The 18,791-nt window shown below is 36.8% G+C and overlaps 1 protein-coding gene and 1 pseudogene across 9 annotated transcripts in view; both read right to left on the reverse strand.

Annotated features, from left to right (window-relative positions):
• Positions 1-18,791, reverse strand: part of YEATS2 (YEATS domain containing 2) — a 103,538-nt gene that overhangs the window by 44,710 nt on the left and 40,037 nt on the right. For 6 of the 9 annotated variants that reach the window (XR_011464536.1, XM_070372577.1, XM_070372602.1 and 3 more), the window contains 5 exons: positions 10,637-10,748; positions 6,290-6,338; positions 3,436-3,612; positions 2,247-2,489; positions 467-625 (listed from right to left, as the gene is read on the reverse strand). Coding sequence is in view for 8 of the 9 variants with exons in the window: in XM_070372577.1 (XP_070228678.1) it covers positions 467-625; positions 2,247-2,489; positions 3,436-3,612; positions 6,290-6,338; positions 10,637-10,748 (740 nt within the window). In the remaining variant the exon portion in view is untranslated. The remainder of the gene's footprint in view (positions 1-466; positions 626-2,246; positions 2,490-3,435; positions 3,613-6,289; positions 6,339-10,636; positions 10,749-18,791) is intronic. The other 3 variants (XM_070372584.1, XM_070372574.1, XM_070372592.1) reach the window with 2 other exon arrangements.
• Positions 14,005-14,760, reverse strand: LOC102283452 (large ribosomal subunit protein eL30 pseudogene; annotated as a pseudogene).

An 18,791-nucleotide genomic window follows, 5' to 3' on the forward strand; every position in this document is an offset into this window, starting at 1 on the left:
AGTGAATCCAAAGACTTATTCTTCCCATTACAGTTTTTTTTTTTTTTTAAATAACTACAGAGTTCAGTTTCCCTCCCACATGCAAGTTTTATCTAATTCGCAGAAAAGTAAAGATTACCTTTATCACTGAGGAAAAACATGTATGGCTCGGAAAGCTATTCCTGTTCTAAAGCTTAATTTAGAAAATTTAATAACCACATTGTCCAAAAAAAAATACCATCTAAATGAGAATATAATCTACATTTTTATTTTTAGAAAATTAATTATGACTCAGTTTGAATCTTTAGAAAAAAAAAAACTTAATTTCTAGAAATATAACAAAATGTAAATTGTCTCAAAGAAACTCAGAGGAGTTACTCTGATGTATTCCCTCCTCCTGTTCATGGTTGAAAATTTCATTCTCCCATTATCTGGCTACTAAGTCACCTTGGGGATTGCATGAATATTGTTCAGTTCAAACACACACCTGCAGTAGGAGTGGAGGCTCCAATAACCTGCCCTGGCTTGTCCACGATAACATAAGGATTATTAATAACAGAACTGGTAGTGCCTTGCTTCACATGGACTGGAGTGGAAGTTGGGGTTCGAGGCAATGGCGAAGGACTTGGGGTTGATATGGGGGAACCTTTATTAATGAAAAAGAAAAACAAAATAAACTAAACAAAAGAGATATATTCAGTCTACCTAAGAGGATGCTAAAGAAAATGGAAGAGGGGCAGAGCCACCAGGACCAAGGTGACAAACTGGGAGAAGAGAATGAAATTTTAAGTTTCAGGTACTGAGAGCAGTAGCAGCAGCTGAGGCCAGGGACTAGAGTATTTCACTCTCTACATCCTTATCCATGGACCAGCAGTAGCAGCAGAAGCAGCAGCAACAGCAGCAAGGAGCCTGTTAGAAAGATTCTAAGGTCCTACCCTAGATCTACTGAATATAAATCAGTATTCTAACAAGACCCCCAGTAGCACATTGAAGTTGAAAACCAAGTGCTTTAGATAAGTGTGGAACTGCTGAATCTTTAGGTGATAACATCTTGGGCAGGTTGTTATAATACTGGTTACACTTGAAGACACTAAAGTGAGGGAAGAAATTACTATGTGAACATGTCGACTTAGGAACCAAATCTTGATTTGCAATGAATTTCTGATAGGAAAATACAAAACTCACCCACCCAAAAATATCTCTCAATACCATGTCACAGACATAATCCAGAGATCCATGTTTCCACAGAACACTCTCAAAGGTTACCGACCAATACACCATTAAACACCCTCAACTGGCAGTGATCACATCGGTCATCCATGAGTTTCTCTAAACTTCAAAACAATTTACATGTTCAGCCAACTCCATCTCTGAAGCAGCAAGTTCCAAAATGCTTCTAACTGGGGTTGGGGTGGGGTATAAAATTATACATTCTTCAAGGACTTGGATCATATTTCTGCTTAGCTATTTTTAGCACTGAAGACTACCCCCGCCATTTAAGTATTATATAGAGTCCTCCCCCTGCCTAGGTATTTCTATTGACTTTCATGTCTTCTCTAAGAGGGCACAGCCAAAACTATAAAGCATATTTCTACTAGAAGTTTACCTAACATAAATGTAAAACTTGTGACGAAGTGGACAATTCAACCTCAGTGAAAATGAAGCCTCAGAACTACCTACTGATCATAGGAATGAGTAAATTTCTAGTGTGGCTAGTGAGTGTAAAAGATATCTCAACTTCAAATCAACCCCTGAAGCTCAACTACAAACCAAAGGCCACTAAGTTTTCTCTGTTAATAGTCACTCTGGTTTCCAAATATAATCCTCATCCTGCCTTAGCTTTCCATCAGACATCTTAGCAAACAATTTACCTGTGCTGATTCTAGATGAAAATTTGACTGCTTTGAATTTTCTTTCTTTCCTCATTCAATTCTTTCTGTATGGATGACTCTTGTTTCTATTTTGTGACACCTCGGCTTTGCAAATCAATAGTAATTAACCTTCTGGGCTTTCTGTTATTGTTGTCTGGCTGGTTGTTTTGCCACGTGGCATGCAGGATCTTAGTTCTCTACCAGGGATCAAACCTGTGTCCCCTCCAGTGAAGTGCATCTTTAACCACTGGACTGCCAGGGAAGTCCCTAGCTTGCTTGCTAACTAAACAAAAACCCTGCTTAGAAAAAGTTAAAAAAAACACAACAACCAAAACCACTTTGCTTTGTCATTCTAACAATTTTTACACACACCAACTTCACATACACCATGTATACCTGAGACAATCTTGCAGCTCATGGTGATAGGCTGGAAGGATTTTCCAGGTGACTCAGGGTTAGGAATCTGACCTTGTGGCACAATTTTGCAGCTCGATGCTATTGGCTGAAAAGCTGAATTGCCATGAGAACAAAAGGTAACCTTCTGGGATGTTGTCATTTTGGTAGGTGTTCGTTCCAATGAAGATGGCAAAGAATAAAATGTAGTGTGTCTCTCAGCTTCAGTGTTGGCTGGGAATCCTTCTTGAAATGAAAGAGGCAAATAAGTCATCAATCACTCTGAAATTTCTTATCATTTCAACAACTATTTAAGCCATTTACCAGTAGTAAAATAAACAGAGTAGACAGGTATTTAATACCGCTTTATATATTTTGGGGTGAAATGTAAATATCACACCTACAATCATATTTCATCAAAATGCTTGTTTCAAAAAATCAGAAAACACATTAACAGTATATAATAAAATTTACACAAGTTCATTATGTTCTCCCACTTTTTATATATGAATTGAAAAACTGTTCAAAGAGGAAAAACTCAAAGCATGTGTTTAATCTAATGATATCCTGTTTTATTAAATGCCCATAAAAACGATGCAACTAAAATTTAAGAGGAATAAAGTTGAGATTTTTATAAAAGAACTAAAATATTAACACACATTAAAATGTAGGCTTACCAAGTAAATCAATATGATTCAGAATCAATTTTATATTGTATCTGTATTTGTTACATAAATGAACACCTAAATACTTCATTATATGCTTATATGCCTATTAAATGAAATGATGCCATGGTCAAAATGCATAATAACAAATCTTATATTGTATTTTAAGAAAGATTAGATACTTAATATTCAAGCTTCTTATTCACACAATCAGGGTCCAAACAAGAAAGTCTTCCTGTATCTATCAGAGGAAACCATTATATTCAAAGAATAAATATGCTTTTCTCAGTGAGTTCTAGGTTCTATGAAATGTTGACAAAACTTTATGAAAAAAATTTTCTGAGAAGAGTAAAGAGTTGGCTATTTTCATACTACCTCTCTGTAGGAGAGCAGCATGCCTGCTTATGGACAATTTCTTTTCCATATACTCTTAACTCGCTTAAGACAGCAGTTCACTATCAAGTGAGGGAAAGGAACGCTCCATACAAGGTAAAATGCATGTCCATACATGGAAAAATATATATTACCTTTCTCCACAGAGGTATCAGGTACTGGCTCATGTGACTGCTTTATCGGTGAGGACGCTTTCATGGGGGCTGGAATGGTCAAAGGCAAGGACGGTGGGGCATCTGAGATGTCTGACTCAGAGGACTGAGGATAAACGGAGTCTTCTCCCAGAGAATGCCGATGGAGCTCAACATCCACTACCTACACAACCGTGCAACAAGTGGGCTCATGAATCCATCATCAATGTCACAGAAAGCCCCAAACCCATCTCAGAACATGGTGCTCTAAGAGATGTGGCAAGTGATTCCTAGTTATACTTCAATCTCAATAGGATTTACCCCAGGATATAATCTAATCTAGTTTAATAAATAACTCAATGAAACCAATCATAAAACTGGGGACTTTCCATTAGTGTTTCTGTACCTTAGAACACTCTCCTCCCCAATCTTCATATGACTGCCTCTTTCTCACCATTAGGTCTCAATCAAAAGTCACCTTCTCAGAGAGGCCTTCCCTAACTAACCTAGCAAAAGCAATTCCCTTGTCTCCCAGCTATTCTCTTCTTTATAACACTCATTTGTAAGTGAAATTATCTTATCTGCATTTATGTTTACTATATACTTTCTCCCCACTCTCAACACAATCAAGAATAAAACCCCTTGAGAATTACAGCTGCTCTCATTTGTTGATTTTTGTGTCCTCAGTACCTGAACCAGTGCCTAGCATATGGTACATGATCAATAAATATGTTCTGACCTAACACAGCACATTTCCATAAAGAGAGTAAGGTTTAACTTAGCTAATTCTCATCATAATGGCTACTGCTGATATATCATGAACACTAAAAAGTAGGGGGGATGGGGCAGGGGGTGGAGATGGGGTGAGAAAACAAAATTGAAGGTCTCATACCTCCTGATTTCAAAAGATATTATTACAAAATCATAGTAATTAAAAGAGTGTGGTACTGGCATAAAGATAGGCACATAGATCATTAGGCTAGAATATACTCTCACACACTAAAAAGAATCTATATGGCAGAATTATTTTCTGAAGGGTGTCAAGACCACTGATTGGGAAAAGGATAGTCTTTTCAACAAACAGTGCTGAGAAAACTGGAGATCCACATGCATTAGAATGAAGATGGATGCTTACTTTATACTATACGGAAAAATTAACTCAAAGTAGATTAAAGACCTAAACATAACACTTAAAACAATAAAACTCACAGAAGAAAATATAGAGGCAAAGTATTGTAACACTGAATTGGGCAATGATTTCTTGGGTATGATACAAAATGTACAGATTAAAAAAAAACACACAGACTACATCAAAATTTTAAACTTTTGCACATCAAAGGAACACAATAAAGAGTGAAAAGGAAAGTCACAGAATGGGGAAAAATATCTGCGGATTATATATCTGATGAGAGATTAATACCAAGAACATAGAGAGAGATCTCCTAAAAATCAGCTATAAGAAACCAAACACCCAATTAAAAAACGGACAAAGGATCTGAATTAACATTTCTCCAAAGAAGATACATAAATGGCAATAAACCACTGAGTGATGCTCAACATCAATAATCATTACAGAAATGTATACCCAAACCACAATGAAACACCACCTCACACCTACTGGAAAATACAAAAAAAAGAAAACAACAAAAGCAGACAAAGATGTGGAGAAACTGAAATGCTTGTGCACTGCTGGTGGGAAGGTGAAATGGTGCTGCTGCTATGATAAAAAGTGTGACAGTTTTTCAAAAAATCAAAAATAGAATTACTGTGTGATCCAGCAATTCCACCTCTGGCTATACACCCAAAAGTACTAAACACAGGGACTCAGACAGATCCACATTCTCAGCAGCATTATTTACAATAGCCAAAAGACAGAAGCTACTCAAGTGCTTTCATTGCCAGATAAATGGATGAACAAAATGTGACATATAGCAACAACAGAATGTAACTCAGCCTTAAAAAAGGGATCCCCTGGTGGCTCAGATGATAGTCTGCCTGCAATGAGGGAGATTTGAGTTCGATCCCTAGGTCAGGAAGATCTCCTGGAGAAGGAAATGGCAACCCACTCCAGTATTCTTGCCTAGAAAATCCCATGGACAGAAGAGCCTGGCAGGCTACAGTCCACAGGGTCACAAAGAGTTGGATGTGACTGACAGACTGTAGCCCTAAAAACAAGGAAATTCTGATGTGCCACAATGTGTATGAGCCTTGAGAACACTGTGCTAAGTGAAATATGGCAGTCATACACACACAAAAGAACACTGTATGATTCTACTTATATGGTAGAGCAGTCAAATTCATAGACACAGAAAGTAGAAGAGTGGTTGCCAGGGGTTGTGGGCAGAGGATGAGTTATGATCAATGAGTAGTTTCAGTTTTCCAAGATGAAAAGAGTTCTCTGGAGATGGATGCTAGTGACAGCTGCACGAAAATGTAAATATATTTAATACCACTTTGGCCACCTCATGCGAAGAGTTGACTCACTGGAAAAGACTCTGATGCTGGGAGGGATTGGGAGCAGGAGAAGAAGGACATGACAGAGGATGAGATGGCTGGATGGCATCACTGACTCGATGGACTTGAGTCTGAGTGAACTCCAGGAGTTTGTGATGGACAGGGAGGCCTGGCGTGCTGCGGTTCACGGGGTCAGAGAGAGTCAGACACAACTGAGCGACTGAACTGAACACTTAAAAATGATTAAGTTGGTAAATTTTATGTGTAAATTTATCACAATTTTTAAAAAATAAAAATGGGGGGAGAAACTTTTGTTTTAATTTAGCATTCATGTTTTTCCTAATTAAAAACAAAGATGAATTTTCATTCTACTTGTTCCCAAATAATACTGCAGGAAAATAACCTACCGTCTCTGCTCCAAGAGTCTGCAAGCCAGTGTAAGTTCTGTCCAGCTATTGAGAGAAGTAAGAGTATTAAGTTTTACTATGCTTACTTATAAACCTTAAGATACAATCTTATCTAAAACACTTTCACTGCAAGTCTTCCTTTCATAATATCTACTTTTTCATAATGTAAACTATTGATTTATCACATCAATAAAAGCCCTCAATTTTCTAAGAGAAAAATTGAATAAAATAAATAAAACAACCTCAGACATATAAGCACTTATTATAAAGACAGTCTATAAAAATATACATGCAGTGTGATGGCACAATTAAATACTTAGGCTATATTTACTAAGCACTTTTGGAAAAAAATGAAGGAAAATTTAGGCAATACTAATAACTACCAGTATATCTGCATCATGGATGATTTATTTTAGAGGAGAGAAAGGAGTATACATTGAGGGAATGTTAATAATATAAACAAAAAAGTTTACAATTACATACAAAAAAGATATGTTCATATTCTTGCCTTTTATATTTTAAATTAAAAGTTAAAAAAGGATTTGTGGCAGCTTGCCAATATAAATCTTACACAGTAAGATCAATAGGTAAAAATGATGAAGTGGGGAGGGAGGGGAGAGGAGAAGAGGGGAAGGGGAGAGAAGGGGAAAAATACGAAGCCAGGGAGAGGTTGCTGCTGCTGCTAAGTTGCTTCAGTCGTGTCCGACTCTGTGCGACCCTATAGACGGCAGCCCACCAGGCTCCCCCGTCCCTGGGATTCTCCAGGCAACAACACTGGAGTGGGTTGCCATTTCCTTCTCCAAGAGGTTAATAAATGTAAAATTTTAAAAGTTTGCAAGAAGGTCCCTGATGGCTCAGTGGTAAAGAATCTGCCTGCCAATGTAGGAAACTTGAGTTTGATCCCTGGGTCAGGAGATTCCCTGGAGAAGGAAATGGCAACCAATGCCAGTATCCTTGCCTGGGATACACCATGGGAACAGAAGCCTAGAGGGCTACAGTCCATGGGGTCACAAAAGAGTTGGACACGATTTAGCAACTAAACAACAACAGCAAAGGCTTGCAAGAGGTAGATTTCAAGTTTGGCTGAGTTCCTTAGCAGTCAACACAGAGATGACAACTCAGTCATGAGATCTAGTATTCATAATTTAAAAGGCAATACAGGGTAGATTTACAGTAGCCCCATGGAAGAGATCTGGAGTTTTAATGCTTAAACCTTCACCAATAGGGTGACTGTTATAAAGAAAGAAAGAAAGTGAAGTTGCTCAGTCATGTCTGACTCTCTGCGACTGTTATAAAAGATATAGGCAATGTTAAGGCTATATCCATTTTCATGTTCTCCAGAGCACAGAAATAACAGTCTTTCTGTAAACTGCACTGGCCTATATTTTATTTGTGGTACCTTGTTTTTCGAGACATTGACAAAACAGAACTACTATCAAAATGGCAAGAGAACTGGAAAGCATAGCATACAAGCAATGTTACAAGAACAGGTTTTGGCTGGAGGAGGAATGATTTAAGGAGAGATATGAAAGTTATCAATAAACATTTTAGAATTAATAAACAAAACAAAATCCTGTTCTGTCTACTCCAGAAGTCAAACAATGATAAATGAGATCAAGGTTAGAAGAGGGGGGCAGAGGTCATGCAGTTTTTTTTTTTTTTTTTTTTTTTTACGAGGTGGTCAACATCTTTAATTTCTAGGCAAATGCAAATCAAAAGCACAATGAGATATAACCTAACATTTCCTCTTAGAAAGGCTACCATCAAAAAGACAAATGAAAAAAAAAAAAAAAAGACAAATGACAAAAATTGATGATGAACGTGCAGACTCTGGTTATGTACAAGTCCTGAGATTACTCTCTGATGCATAAATATAACTCACCACCTTCATTTCGATATTTGGCAGAACTAATACAATATTGTAAAGTTTAAAAATAAAATAAAATTAAAAAAAAAACCCAAAAAACAAAAAATGTACCCTTCAATGTAAACATATTTAGAAATATGGTATTCTTCACATTTTTGCCACGTTCTGTTAAGATCTGTAAGAAAACTGCTAGGTGGAGAGGTCATGCAGTTTTAAGTAAATTTAAGAGAGAAGCTTCCAAAAGTTTATTTACTAAATGGATAAATAGAATGTTTGGGGAATTACTGTGCTCCGTGGTGATGACTAGGAGAGGTTCAGATGACTATTCAAGGATGCAGGATATGTGAATTCATCCTGGAAACTTTAAATGTTACAGAACTCTTAACAGAGTCTTTAGTATGCAATATAATCATTACAGTATCAAATATAGATTGTTATATACTACAGAATCTCAGAATACAGATCACTGTGGACTTTAGTAACCAAGAAAAGCTACACAGGATCTTAAAGAATGGAAAGAATCCACACCGGCATACGAGAAGGGAGGAGAATAAAAGACGTCAGAAAAGGCCCAAAGTATCTCTGGGACATGAATAGAGACTGACCTGACTGGAGCAGGACATTCACACAGGAGATTAGTGTGACATAATTTAGGGGAAGTATGTCAAATCAAAATGTGAAGAGTCTCCAATACCAGGCAGGGGAATCTAAACTTGAGTAACAGACATTCAATCAAAGCTTCTCAGAATAATGTAACGGTTCTCGTGTTTGAAGAATAATCTGACAATGGTGTACAGAACGGACTGAGGGGAAGGGAGATAGACTGGAATTAAAAAGGCTCATCAGGAGACAGAGTTGACTAATAGCCAAGAAGAGTGGGAAGGGTGAAGGATAGTCTATAAGAAAAATTATGAAGAAAGAGTCATGGTCGGCAAGTGAATAAACATTTAGAACACAGAGGGATGAATCAAAGATGGTTCTGAGAGTTAACAAAGAAACAGCAGGAAATATGATACTCCAGTATAAATAAAGATCAACGGTCATAACAGAAGTGCTTAAGTTCTTAAGGCCAATCAATATATGATAAATAGTAAAGCTGAGAAAAATCTGGTAACATTTTAAATACTGCTGTTTTAAAACTGTCTCATTCACCAGAAACTCTAAGTGATAAGGACAATACAATGTGTAAAAAAAGTATGCAAACAATTCCCTTTATTTTAGGGATCAGGACTGAGCCCAGTGCAATACAAGATGGCATGTGCAGTGCTTAAAATAAGTTAAGGGGAAAGCAAGACTATTTCAGACCTTCCTCTAAGTGGGAACATATCCTGCCCTACTGAACAAAGTGGCTAAATATTCTTTACTTGGTTTCATTTCTTCACTGAGGCTGTAAGAAAATCTTGTTTTACAGTAATCTCTAGAAAATAACTTAAACATGAAGTTAAGCAGTGCTGTTTACCAACATTGGAGGACAAATTTCAGGTGGTTTTAAAGTTGAAAAGGGTACATTTGTAGAACAAAGGGAACAAAGAGGGAATTTTGAAAATGCACTCAGATTCATCTGAAAGCAATTAATGGGAATAATGTGGTAAACCACAAAGTAAGGGTACTTTGGAAGGAGTTCAATATTAGGATTATATCTTACGGACAGAAAATGTACACGAGACTACTACAGAGAGGGGCATAAGGGTAATGTACAAAAATGCTCTGTCTTCCGACTATGAACGCTAAATGCTTATTATATAAATTGGAAAAGAAACACACACACACACACACACAGAAAAAAGGGGCAGGAGAACTTGTCCACAATGTCATTACTTCAATTACTCCAACTTTTTAGTATATTTGTGTCTTTTTTCATCTATTTAAAATCTTGGTTGACCTCATATTATATATATAGTTTTATATTTATGCTTTTCACTTACTATAATGGTAGTTTCCCCATGTACAGAAAACACTTTGTAAAATAAATTTATAATGGTTACATAATAAACCATGTGGATATATCAGTTAAGAATTCCAAAAGTATTACAACCTTGCACAGGACTTTATATTTTCTAAAATATGTTCACTTCTATCTTTATTCTTAGGAGATAAATAGACAAGGATTACTATTTGTGCCTCTTTCTACAGAAAATTAAGATGTAAAAAAGTAAAATATAGATTAAAAAGGAAAAGATTTCATTTACTTATTAGCCCCAGGTAACACAGTAATAGTGAGCTCTGATCAGAGATCAAGTCTTCTGATTATTCAATCAGCTCATCTTCTTAAAGAACATACAGTTTGTTGCAAAGTGACCCTTTCCTCAACATTTAGAGGACAAATGCTACAGCAGTAAGCAGAACACACTCAAACAGATCTATCCTCCTCCCACCATCTGTGGTTAACTTCTCTCAGGTCTAACCTACCACTTCAGGTGTAGGTGAGAAGAGACACTTCATTTCTGGGGAGCAACGCTTTGTTTTGTTACAATACCTTCAGATTATGTATGATATCTATCCGCTTGTTCTGGCTGTCCTTAAAGTGAACTTGAACTCTGACAGGAAACTCACCCCAGCCTCTTCTGGTCAAGTGAAAAGGAGGCTCTCTAGGGAAAAGCAGATATTAATGTATTAGTCCATGTTCACTCTCTCATTCTAGAAAAGGAAGTTTTCCCATAATGGGTATGTTAGAACGTCACATCTTTCTGATGATTATTTATATTTCCTCAGTCAATGCTAAATCAATATGCTGAATTTTGCTAAAATGCTAAACTATAAAAGAAAAAAATCCAACTCAAATCTACGTTAAACTTTCAACCACTGAATACTTAGAGCTAAGACACTTACACCATATAATCCAGTGTCATCATTTTCACAGACAGGGAACTAAGGTGATTTGACAGATGTCACAATATTAAAGCCAGAATTCTGGATTGCTACCTGACAGAGGCTGTGAGGGACATTCCTTACCCCTAAACACTCACTTATTCCTCCACTCTGGCAAAAACAAAATAAACCATATTCAATCTAAAGGTGACAAATTTATTTAAACTATCTACTAAGACTTAAAAAAAATTGAATCTGACTTTACATAATTTTAGTGAATAGAGAGGAATGTGTGTGATTGCTAAACAGATGAGAATTTTCAGTCAAAATGTAATTTGTGAAGGAAATAAAAAGGAAGAGTGATGAGAAAAAGACTGGTTTGCTGTTGATAATTGGTGTTGGGTACATAAGGATTCAATATACTCTACTTTGTCTATGTCTGGAATTTTCCATAATAAAAAGTTTAAAAATGTAATTGAGACCCCCATGTACTTAAGAATAACATGGTTTAAGTTAATGGAGGAAAGAGAGAATGCTTTAAAGTGAAAATGTTCATTATGAATCACTGGCCTGGAATTACTATAATGAGAGAGGATGCCAAGACTGCAGGGAGAAAGCACTTTCAGTGGGATGTGCTTTTGGAAAACTAAGGAGAGACATGAATTCAGTAAGGTAGAGGGAGTGCAAGAAAACAACCTGAGAGGAGTCTAGGAACAGATATGAATCATCAGGCACAAGGCCAGAGGCTACCAGGAGAGCCCAAGGCAGGAAAAATCCCTGAGTATGGCAGCAGCCTGGAAAGTAGAGAAAACAACAATTGTATTATAAACTAGGAAAAAAAGAAAGCAAAGAAATAAGAGTGCCTGGAAGAAACCAGCTGAGATAGCAAGAGAAGCAGCCATGATGTCAGCATAAATTCAGACAGAAATAAAAGACAGATGTGGGATCAAATGAGAAGGTTGACTTGAGACAGAAGCCTGAAAAGGAATACAAAGTCAGAGATACAGCAGAGCCTAGAAACATAGTGGACTTAAGAATAATTAAAGAAAACTCTATAGATGACAGGGTTAGTCACTTAAATTCCAGTAAAGCTAAGTGAATGGCCTAAATTCATTTTGCAATATTCGTTAATCATATTGTTTGTATGCTGAACTTCTCTTATAAAGGATATAGTAAATCAGCTGTGCTCTACCATTTATAGGCTAAACTTTAGTGAATGGATAGGAAGGACTGCAGGAAGACAGAAGACAGACAAACCAGGAAAAAGGAACAAGGATTTTAACAGGAAATTCCTCCTTAACCATATTTTTGGAAGCAAAAAAGGAATCTAAGACCTACCAACAGATGAGACATCAGCTACCAAATATTCTACTTCAAAAGATATTATGTGTTTCACACAAAAAAGGACTGCTTCGCTTGAAGATAATTCTGTATTTCTAGATTCCTCAAGGGCTTTCCTGGTAGCTCAGCTGGTAAAGAAGTTGCCTGCAATGCAGGAGACCTCGGTTCAATTCCTGGGTCAGGAAAATCCCCTGGAGGAGGGACAGGCTACCCACTCCAGTATTCTTGGACTTCCCTGGTAGCTCAGATGGTAAAGAATCCATCTGCAGTGTGGGAGACCTGGGTTGGGAAGATTCCCTGAAGGAGGGCATGGCAACCCACTTCAGTATTCTGGCCTGGAAAACCCCTATGGACAGAGGAGTGTGGTGAGTCACAATCTAGAGGGTCACACAGTCAGACACGACTCAGCCACAAAGCACAGCACAGATTCCTCATAGGGGGTGAAATGTATCAATAACCAAGAAGAAAAACTCACAGAATACTGGACTTTAAAAATGGCTTTCTTAAAAATATAGAATGAAGCATAACTCCTCGTCCAACTAATTAATTCAAATGGCCAACCAGTCTTTTAGGATCACTTCTAGTGACCCCAAATCCACTACCTAATGAAACTTCCTATTACATTTCTTTTTTTAATTTAAATAAGCTCTGGCCAGGGTTTTTTTTTAAATTATTTATTTTAATTGGAGGCTAGTTATTTTACAATATTATACATGTGCCCCCCATTTCTTATCCATTCGTCTGCCAATGGACATCTAGGTTGCTTCCATGTCCTAGCTATTGTAAACAGTGCTGCAATGAACACTGGGGTCCACGTGTCTCTTTCAGTTCTGGTTTCCTTGGTGTGTATGCCCAGTAGTGGGATTGCTGGGTCATATGGCAGTTCTATTTCCAGTTTTTTAAGGAATCTCCACACTGTTCTTCATAGTGGCTGTACTAGTTTGCATTACCACCAACAGTGTAAGAGGGTTCCCTTTTCTCTGCACCCTCTCCAGCATTTATTGTTTGTAGACTTTTTGATAGCTGCCATTCTGACTGGCATGAGATGGTACCTCATTGTGGTTTTGATTTGCATTTCTCTGGTAATGAGTGATGTTGAGCATCTTTTCATGTGTTTGTTAGCCATCTGTATGTCTTCTTTGGAGAAGTGTCTATTTAGTTCTTTGGCCCATTTTTTGATTGGGTCGTTTATTTTCCTGGTACTGAGCTGCATGAGCTGCTTGTGTATTTTTGAGATTGTCAGTTGCTTTGTTTGCTATTATTTTCTCCCATTCTGAAGGCTGTTTTTTCACCTTGCTTATAGTTTCCTTCATTGTGCAAAAGCTTTTAAGTTTAATTAGGTCCCATTTGTTTATTTTTGTTTTTATTTCCATTACTCTGGGAGGTGGGTCATAGAGGATCCTGCTGTGATTTATGTCAGAGTGTTCTATGTTTTCCTCTAGGAGTTTTATAGTTTCTGGTCTTACGTTTAGATTTTTAGTTCATTTTGAGTTTATTTTTGTGCATGGTGTTAGAAACTGTTTTAGTTTCATTCTTTTACAAGCGGTTGATCAGTTTCCCCAGCACCACTTGTTAAAGAGATTGTCTTTTCTCCATTGAATATTCTTGCCTCCTTTATCAAAGATAAGGTGTCCATAGGTGCGTGAATTTATCTCTGGGCTTTCTATTTTGTTCCATTGATCTATATTTCTGTCTTTGTGCCTGGCCAGTTTTATTAAAGAAAATTTGTACACAATTTACTTTTTACCAGTCTGTGCTGGCATGCTTCTAATGATATCAAAACCACCTGGATCAATGATAGCCAGTGTGCATACTCTGGAGTATTTTCCACATACTGTGCCCAATTCAGTATTATTGCCACTGTAGTGATGGACACCAGTTTTGGCCAATCAGTATAATACTCTATTTCAGATTTCCTCAAGGCTGGGCAGTTGTTGGTGAGGATTACCAGTTTCGCTTTGCCTTGTCTGATCATTTTCAGAATCTGCTTGTAGCCCAGCACATACTTTCCACTTTTCTTAACCAGTTGGAGCCCAGAGTTGATTGACTCCAGTGACTCTGTCATTTTCTTTGCGGCCACCATCTTCTGGTCTTAGGTACAGGATGCCCCCAACCAAGAGCAACTGCCAAGATGGCCGGGGAGCAAGAAAGGGCTTACATTTCTGAAGAGCTCTGTTATAAAAAATATTTCATTCTCCTCCTGTAAGTCGTATGCTTTCTGCAATCACAAATAAATTCTTCCTCCATAGGACCTTCAAAAAATCTAAAACATTCCACTAAGTTGTCCACCCTGAAGGGTAAACACATTCTGTTCCTTGTAACAACAGCAGAAGCAAATACTTATATTGTTTAGCATAATCCTACTACTCTTCTAAGCCCTTTATATCTATTAACTAATCTAATCTTTATAACCACAATATGAAATATCCTCTCTGAGACACAGTGAGGCCAAGTAACTAGCCGAAGGTCACAGAGCAATTAAGTAGTGAATCTGAGGCTTAATCTCAAGTAACAGGCTCCAGAGCGGCCCCCCGCAGCCCGTGATCCTTTTTTTAAAATGATACAATTTGAAGAGGCTCACTAGGACAGTCCTTTGGGGGCCTAGTCCATTGTAGTCTCTCACACACAAAGGCCAGGAATATTCTAACACCAGAACCATGTGTTCTTCATGTTTGAAATCCCTGTATCAAGTCCTAAGCCTAGCAAACATGTAGTGACTGTCTTGTGCCTAAAATCAAAGTTTACAGTCACAGCTTTTAGAAAGCTGGCTAAGGATGGCCATGGCAACTGAACTTAATGGAAAACAGATGGTATGTAAGAGCAGAATCTACCCATGCTCTTCATCAGGTAATGTGCTCTGACAAGGAGATTCACAGTGCATGGGAAACACACATGCACTTTGGTTCAGAGAGATTATCCTTAAGTTTCAAGTCAGCTGAAAAGATCTCACCTACTCATCACATTACTCTAGATACTTTGACACAAGAAACATCTTAAAAGTCTCGTAAAGAACATAGAGTTAAATTAAATCAAGGACACAGGTTAATGTTCTGTCATACCTGAAGTTTAAAGTTTAGTTCTAAGAAGAATATTTTAAGAATACAGATAAACTGGAATGTGCCAGAGAACATAACCTGGCACATTATATGGGCAGAGGAACACAAAGTCACATAAACAACTGAAACAAATGTGGATGTCTGGCTTGGAGGAAAACAGAAGAGACCTAACAGTGCTCTCAAAATATCTGAACAACAGCTATATGGAAAAGAGTTTATAATGATTCTGTGTGGTGTCACAAAATGTATGGAAGTGTACTCGTTAGAAGTTAAAGTTAGGACTCTCCTCAATATAATTCAGTTCAGTCGCTCAGTCGTGTCTGACTCTTTGTGACCCCATGGACTGCAGCACGCCAGGCTTCCCTGTCCATCACCAATTCCCGGAGCTTGCTCAAACTTATGTCCATGGAGTCCGTGATGCCATCCAACCATCTCATCCTCTGTCATCCCCTTCTCCTCCCACCTTCAATCTTTCCCAGCATCAAGGTCTTTTCCAATGAGTCAGTTCTTTACATCAGGCGGCCAAAGTATTGGAGCTTCAGCATCAGTCCTTCCAATGAATATTCAGGACTGATTTCCTTTAGGATAGACTGGTTGGATCTCCTTGCAGTCCAAGGGACTCTCAAGAGTCTTCTCCAACACCACAGTTCAAAAGCATCAATCCTTAGGTGCTCAGCTTCCTTTATAGTCCTCAATATAATTAAAAACATCCAAACAAACATAGCCACTTAAAAATAGAAAGGCCCACATCACGAAGTCATAATTCACTCAACATGAAATGAGCATTTACTACATGCTGGACATGATTCTAGATAAAGACAATTAAGAAAAATTCCCAAACATCCAGAAGTTCTGAATCTAGTAAGGGAGACATACATGTAAATTAGTAAGTATAATAACAAATTTATATATATTACTTGCTATGAAAACAGAGGTATGGTTGATCATTAACAAACTGTTTCTCTAGAAACACACAAGCAAGGTTCTCTTTTAAAATATTATTTAAAAATCATAGTATTGTACTTAATAAAACGTACAGTAAAAGTATGCTCTTGGGAAAGGTATGCGGTAATAGTGTAATTCAGAAGCTGTGAAAAACTTAACTGGTCACATATATCACCACACCTAATTATGGAATACTGTCCCAGTGGCATGAGTCAAACAGAAAACGTGAAACCTCATAAATTTCACGAAACAAAGCTCATTTAGAATTAACAGAAGATACTCTAGATGTAAAAGGTAAGACAGAAATTTGACAAGGAGCTATGGCATGATGTCTCCCCTGGATTTCCTCAGACTTAAAATATAATCTGATAAACATGACCTTTACCTACAGATTAGATTTCTTAGTAAATACAATTTCATATATTATTGCATGATACTTTTCTACAGCCTAAAGGAAGCCATGTGTTTCACAAAGTCCAATTCTTGGGATGAGAACTGAGAAATAACATGGGCACTGATTTGCATCATTAAAGTATTAGGGTTTTACATAATGAGCTTCTAACCCCATTTTTAGTAAATCAAATGTTTATCATCAATAGAAAAATATGATTAATACATTTTAACTGATTCACACGTTTTACATTAAATAAAATGCTTTCCTAAAACAGTGTTGTTGCTGCTGCTGTTTTACTGTATGGAATTTTTGCCTGGACATTAAGACATGTTTTTTATATTAATATTTATATCTTTATGGACAAAGTGGTTTTTAAACTCACCTACTACTTCTTAACAAAATCACTAAAATATCTGTACTAAAATAATGGGCTAATTTGGAGTTAGGATATCTAAACTCAGAAAATACTGTTAATCTTAAGTTATCTTAAAGTACAAAATATTGTTACTATTCCAAGAATTCAAGTAAACAATCATTTACTTGTATTTTAACCCCTGAAAAAAAGTAGGGCAAAGAAGGAATCATTGAGAAAGTTAACTTCTGAGTTATGTCTTAAAGGATAAACAGCAGATCTTAAGAAAGACAGCTACACTGTGTATATATGTGTACACATAAGGATATGTATGTGTGTATAAGCAAAGAAGACAGACAATAGGAAGATGGTATTCCTAGCAAAGAAAACAAATATAGGTCACCAGTGGAATTCTAGGTGAGGCTAGATGAGCTGTACTGGGTATTTCTAAAAGGTTTCATGAATCAGATATAGACTGAAACAAAACCACAAGGTTTTTTCAACTCTAAGTTTGAGAGCCTACGAATGTACTTGCTCCTTTATCAATCTGTACCATAAGAATAAAACAGAATAGCAACACTTTTCTAAGGTTCTATCAAATGAAATATGTCAAGAAAATAAAGGAAGTAAAAGAAAAAACCTTGTTTGCACTGGAAAACTCTTACACTGATTCATTCTCTTGGGTAGACAAGATAGAAAGATTCAATATCATAAAAAGTATGAAAATTAATCATTAATTCAATGCGATTTCAATCCATAAATCGACACTTAGAATCTAAAGTAATCTGGAACAACATATGTACTCAAGAATGACCAAGACAAAAACTGTAGAATAATATAATAATAATCAGGGGAACATACTCTACCTAAGATCAGCATACTCTATTAAGCAAAACAATTAGTATAGTATTAGTACAGGAATCAAAATTATTAACAAAATCTAGCATCAGATCCATGTTTTTATGAGAATTAAGTGCATATTAAAGGACAGATCAGCTGATAATTAATATATACCTAAATATCCTATGAAGAATATAAATGTTCTGTACTAGCTAAAAAAATCTCATTTCCAAGTATTTGACTTTTTGACCAACAATGCCTATCTTCCAGCTCCATTTCTAATTTATTTATTAGAAATAGATTTATTTTTTGACTCCCATAGAGATTTTCATTTCTTGTCCACACCAGTTTTCACTACTCATTATTGCTATTGTGTAATCTCCCAATGTAATCTCCTTCTCTCCTTACTCAGCTTAGACTCCATGGTATATCACTAACATAATATTATTATTAAAGTAAGGAAATCAATGAACTGGGAGACCAAGGTTTTAGAAGACTTGTCTATCTGCATATCAAAGTCTGTAAGAGTGATGGCAAGTGTACTGGTAGAGGGAATATCAGCATACTAGGTGCTAAAACTGTATTTGAAAGAGGAATGACTAGGAAATCAGTAAATGCTCCAAAAAGAAGCAGCAGCAGATCTTATGAAATTTCAAAGGAGCAGAAGTTTTTAGAGAAAAGAAGGGGAAAACTGGTCTGGAAGCCACAAATACAAGAAAGACAGACAAGCACCCATTTCTAGAACCAATGATATACACCGTGTGTAAGAGGGAAAAAAAAAACAAAAGTTGCCACTTGAAAGTTTTCTCAGGAGAAGCAGTGTTCTCAGGAATTAGTCAGGTTTTACTTAAGAGTTAGGAGTGCTCTAAAGGAATGTTCTGAAGAAAGCTGAAGA

Source organism: Bos mutus, chromosome 1, assembly GCF_027580195.1.
Source record: "Bos mutus isolate GX-2022 chromosome 1, NWIPB_WYAK_1.1, whole genome shotgun sequence".
In the NCBI taxonomy this organism is placed as follows: domain Eukaryota; kingdom Metazoa; phylum Chordata; class Mammalia; order Artiodactyla; family Bovidae; genus Bos; species Bos mutus.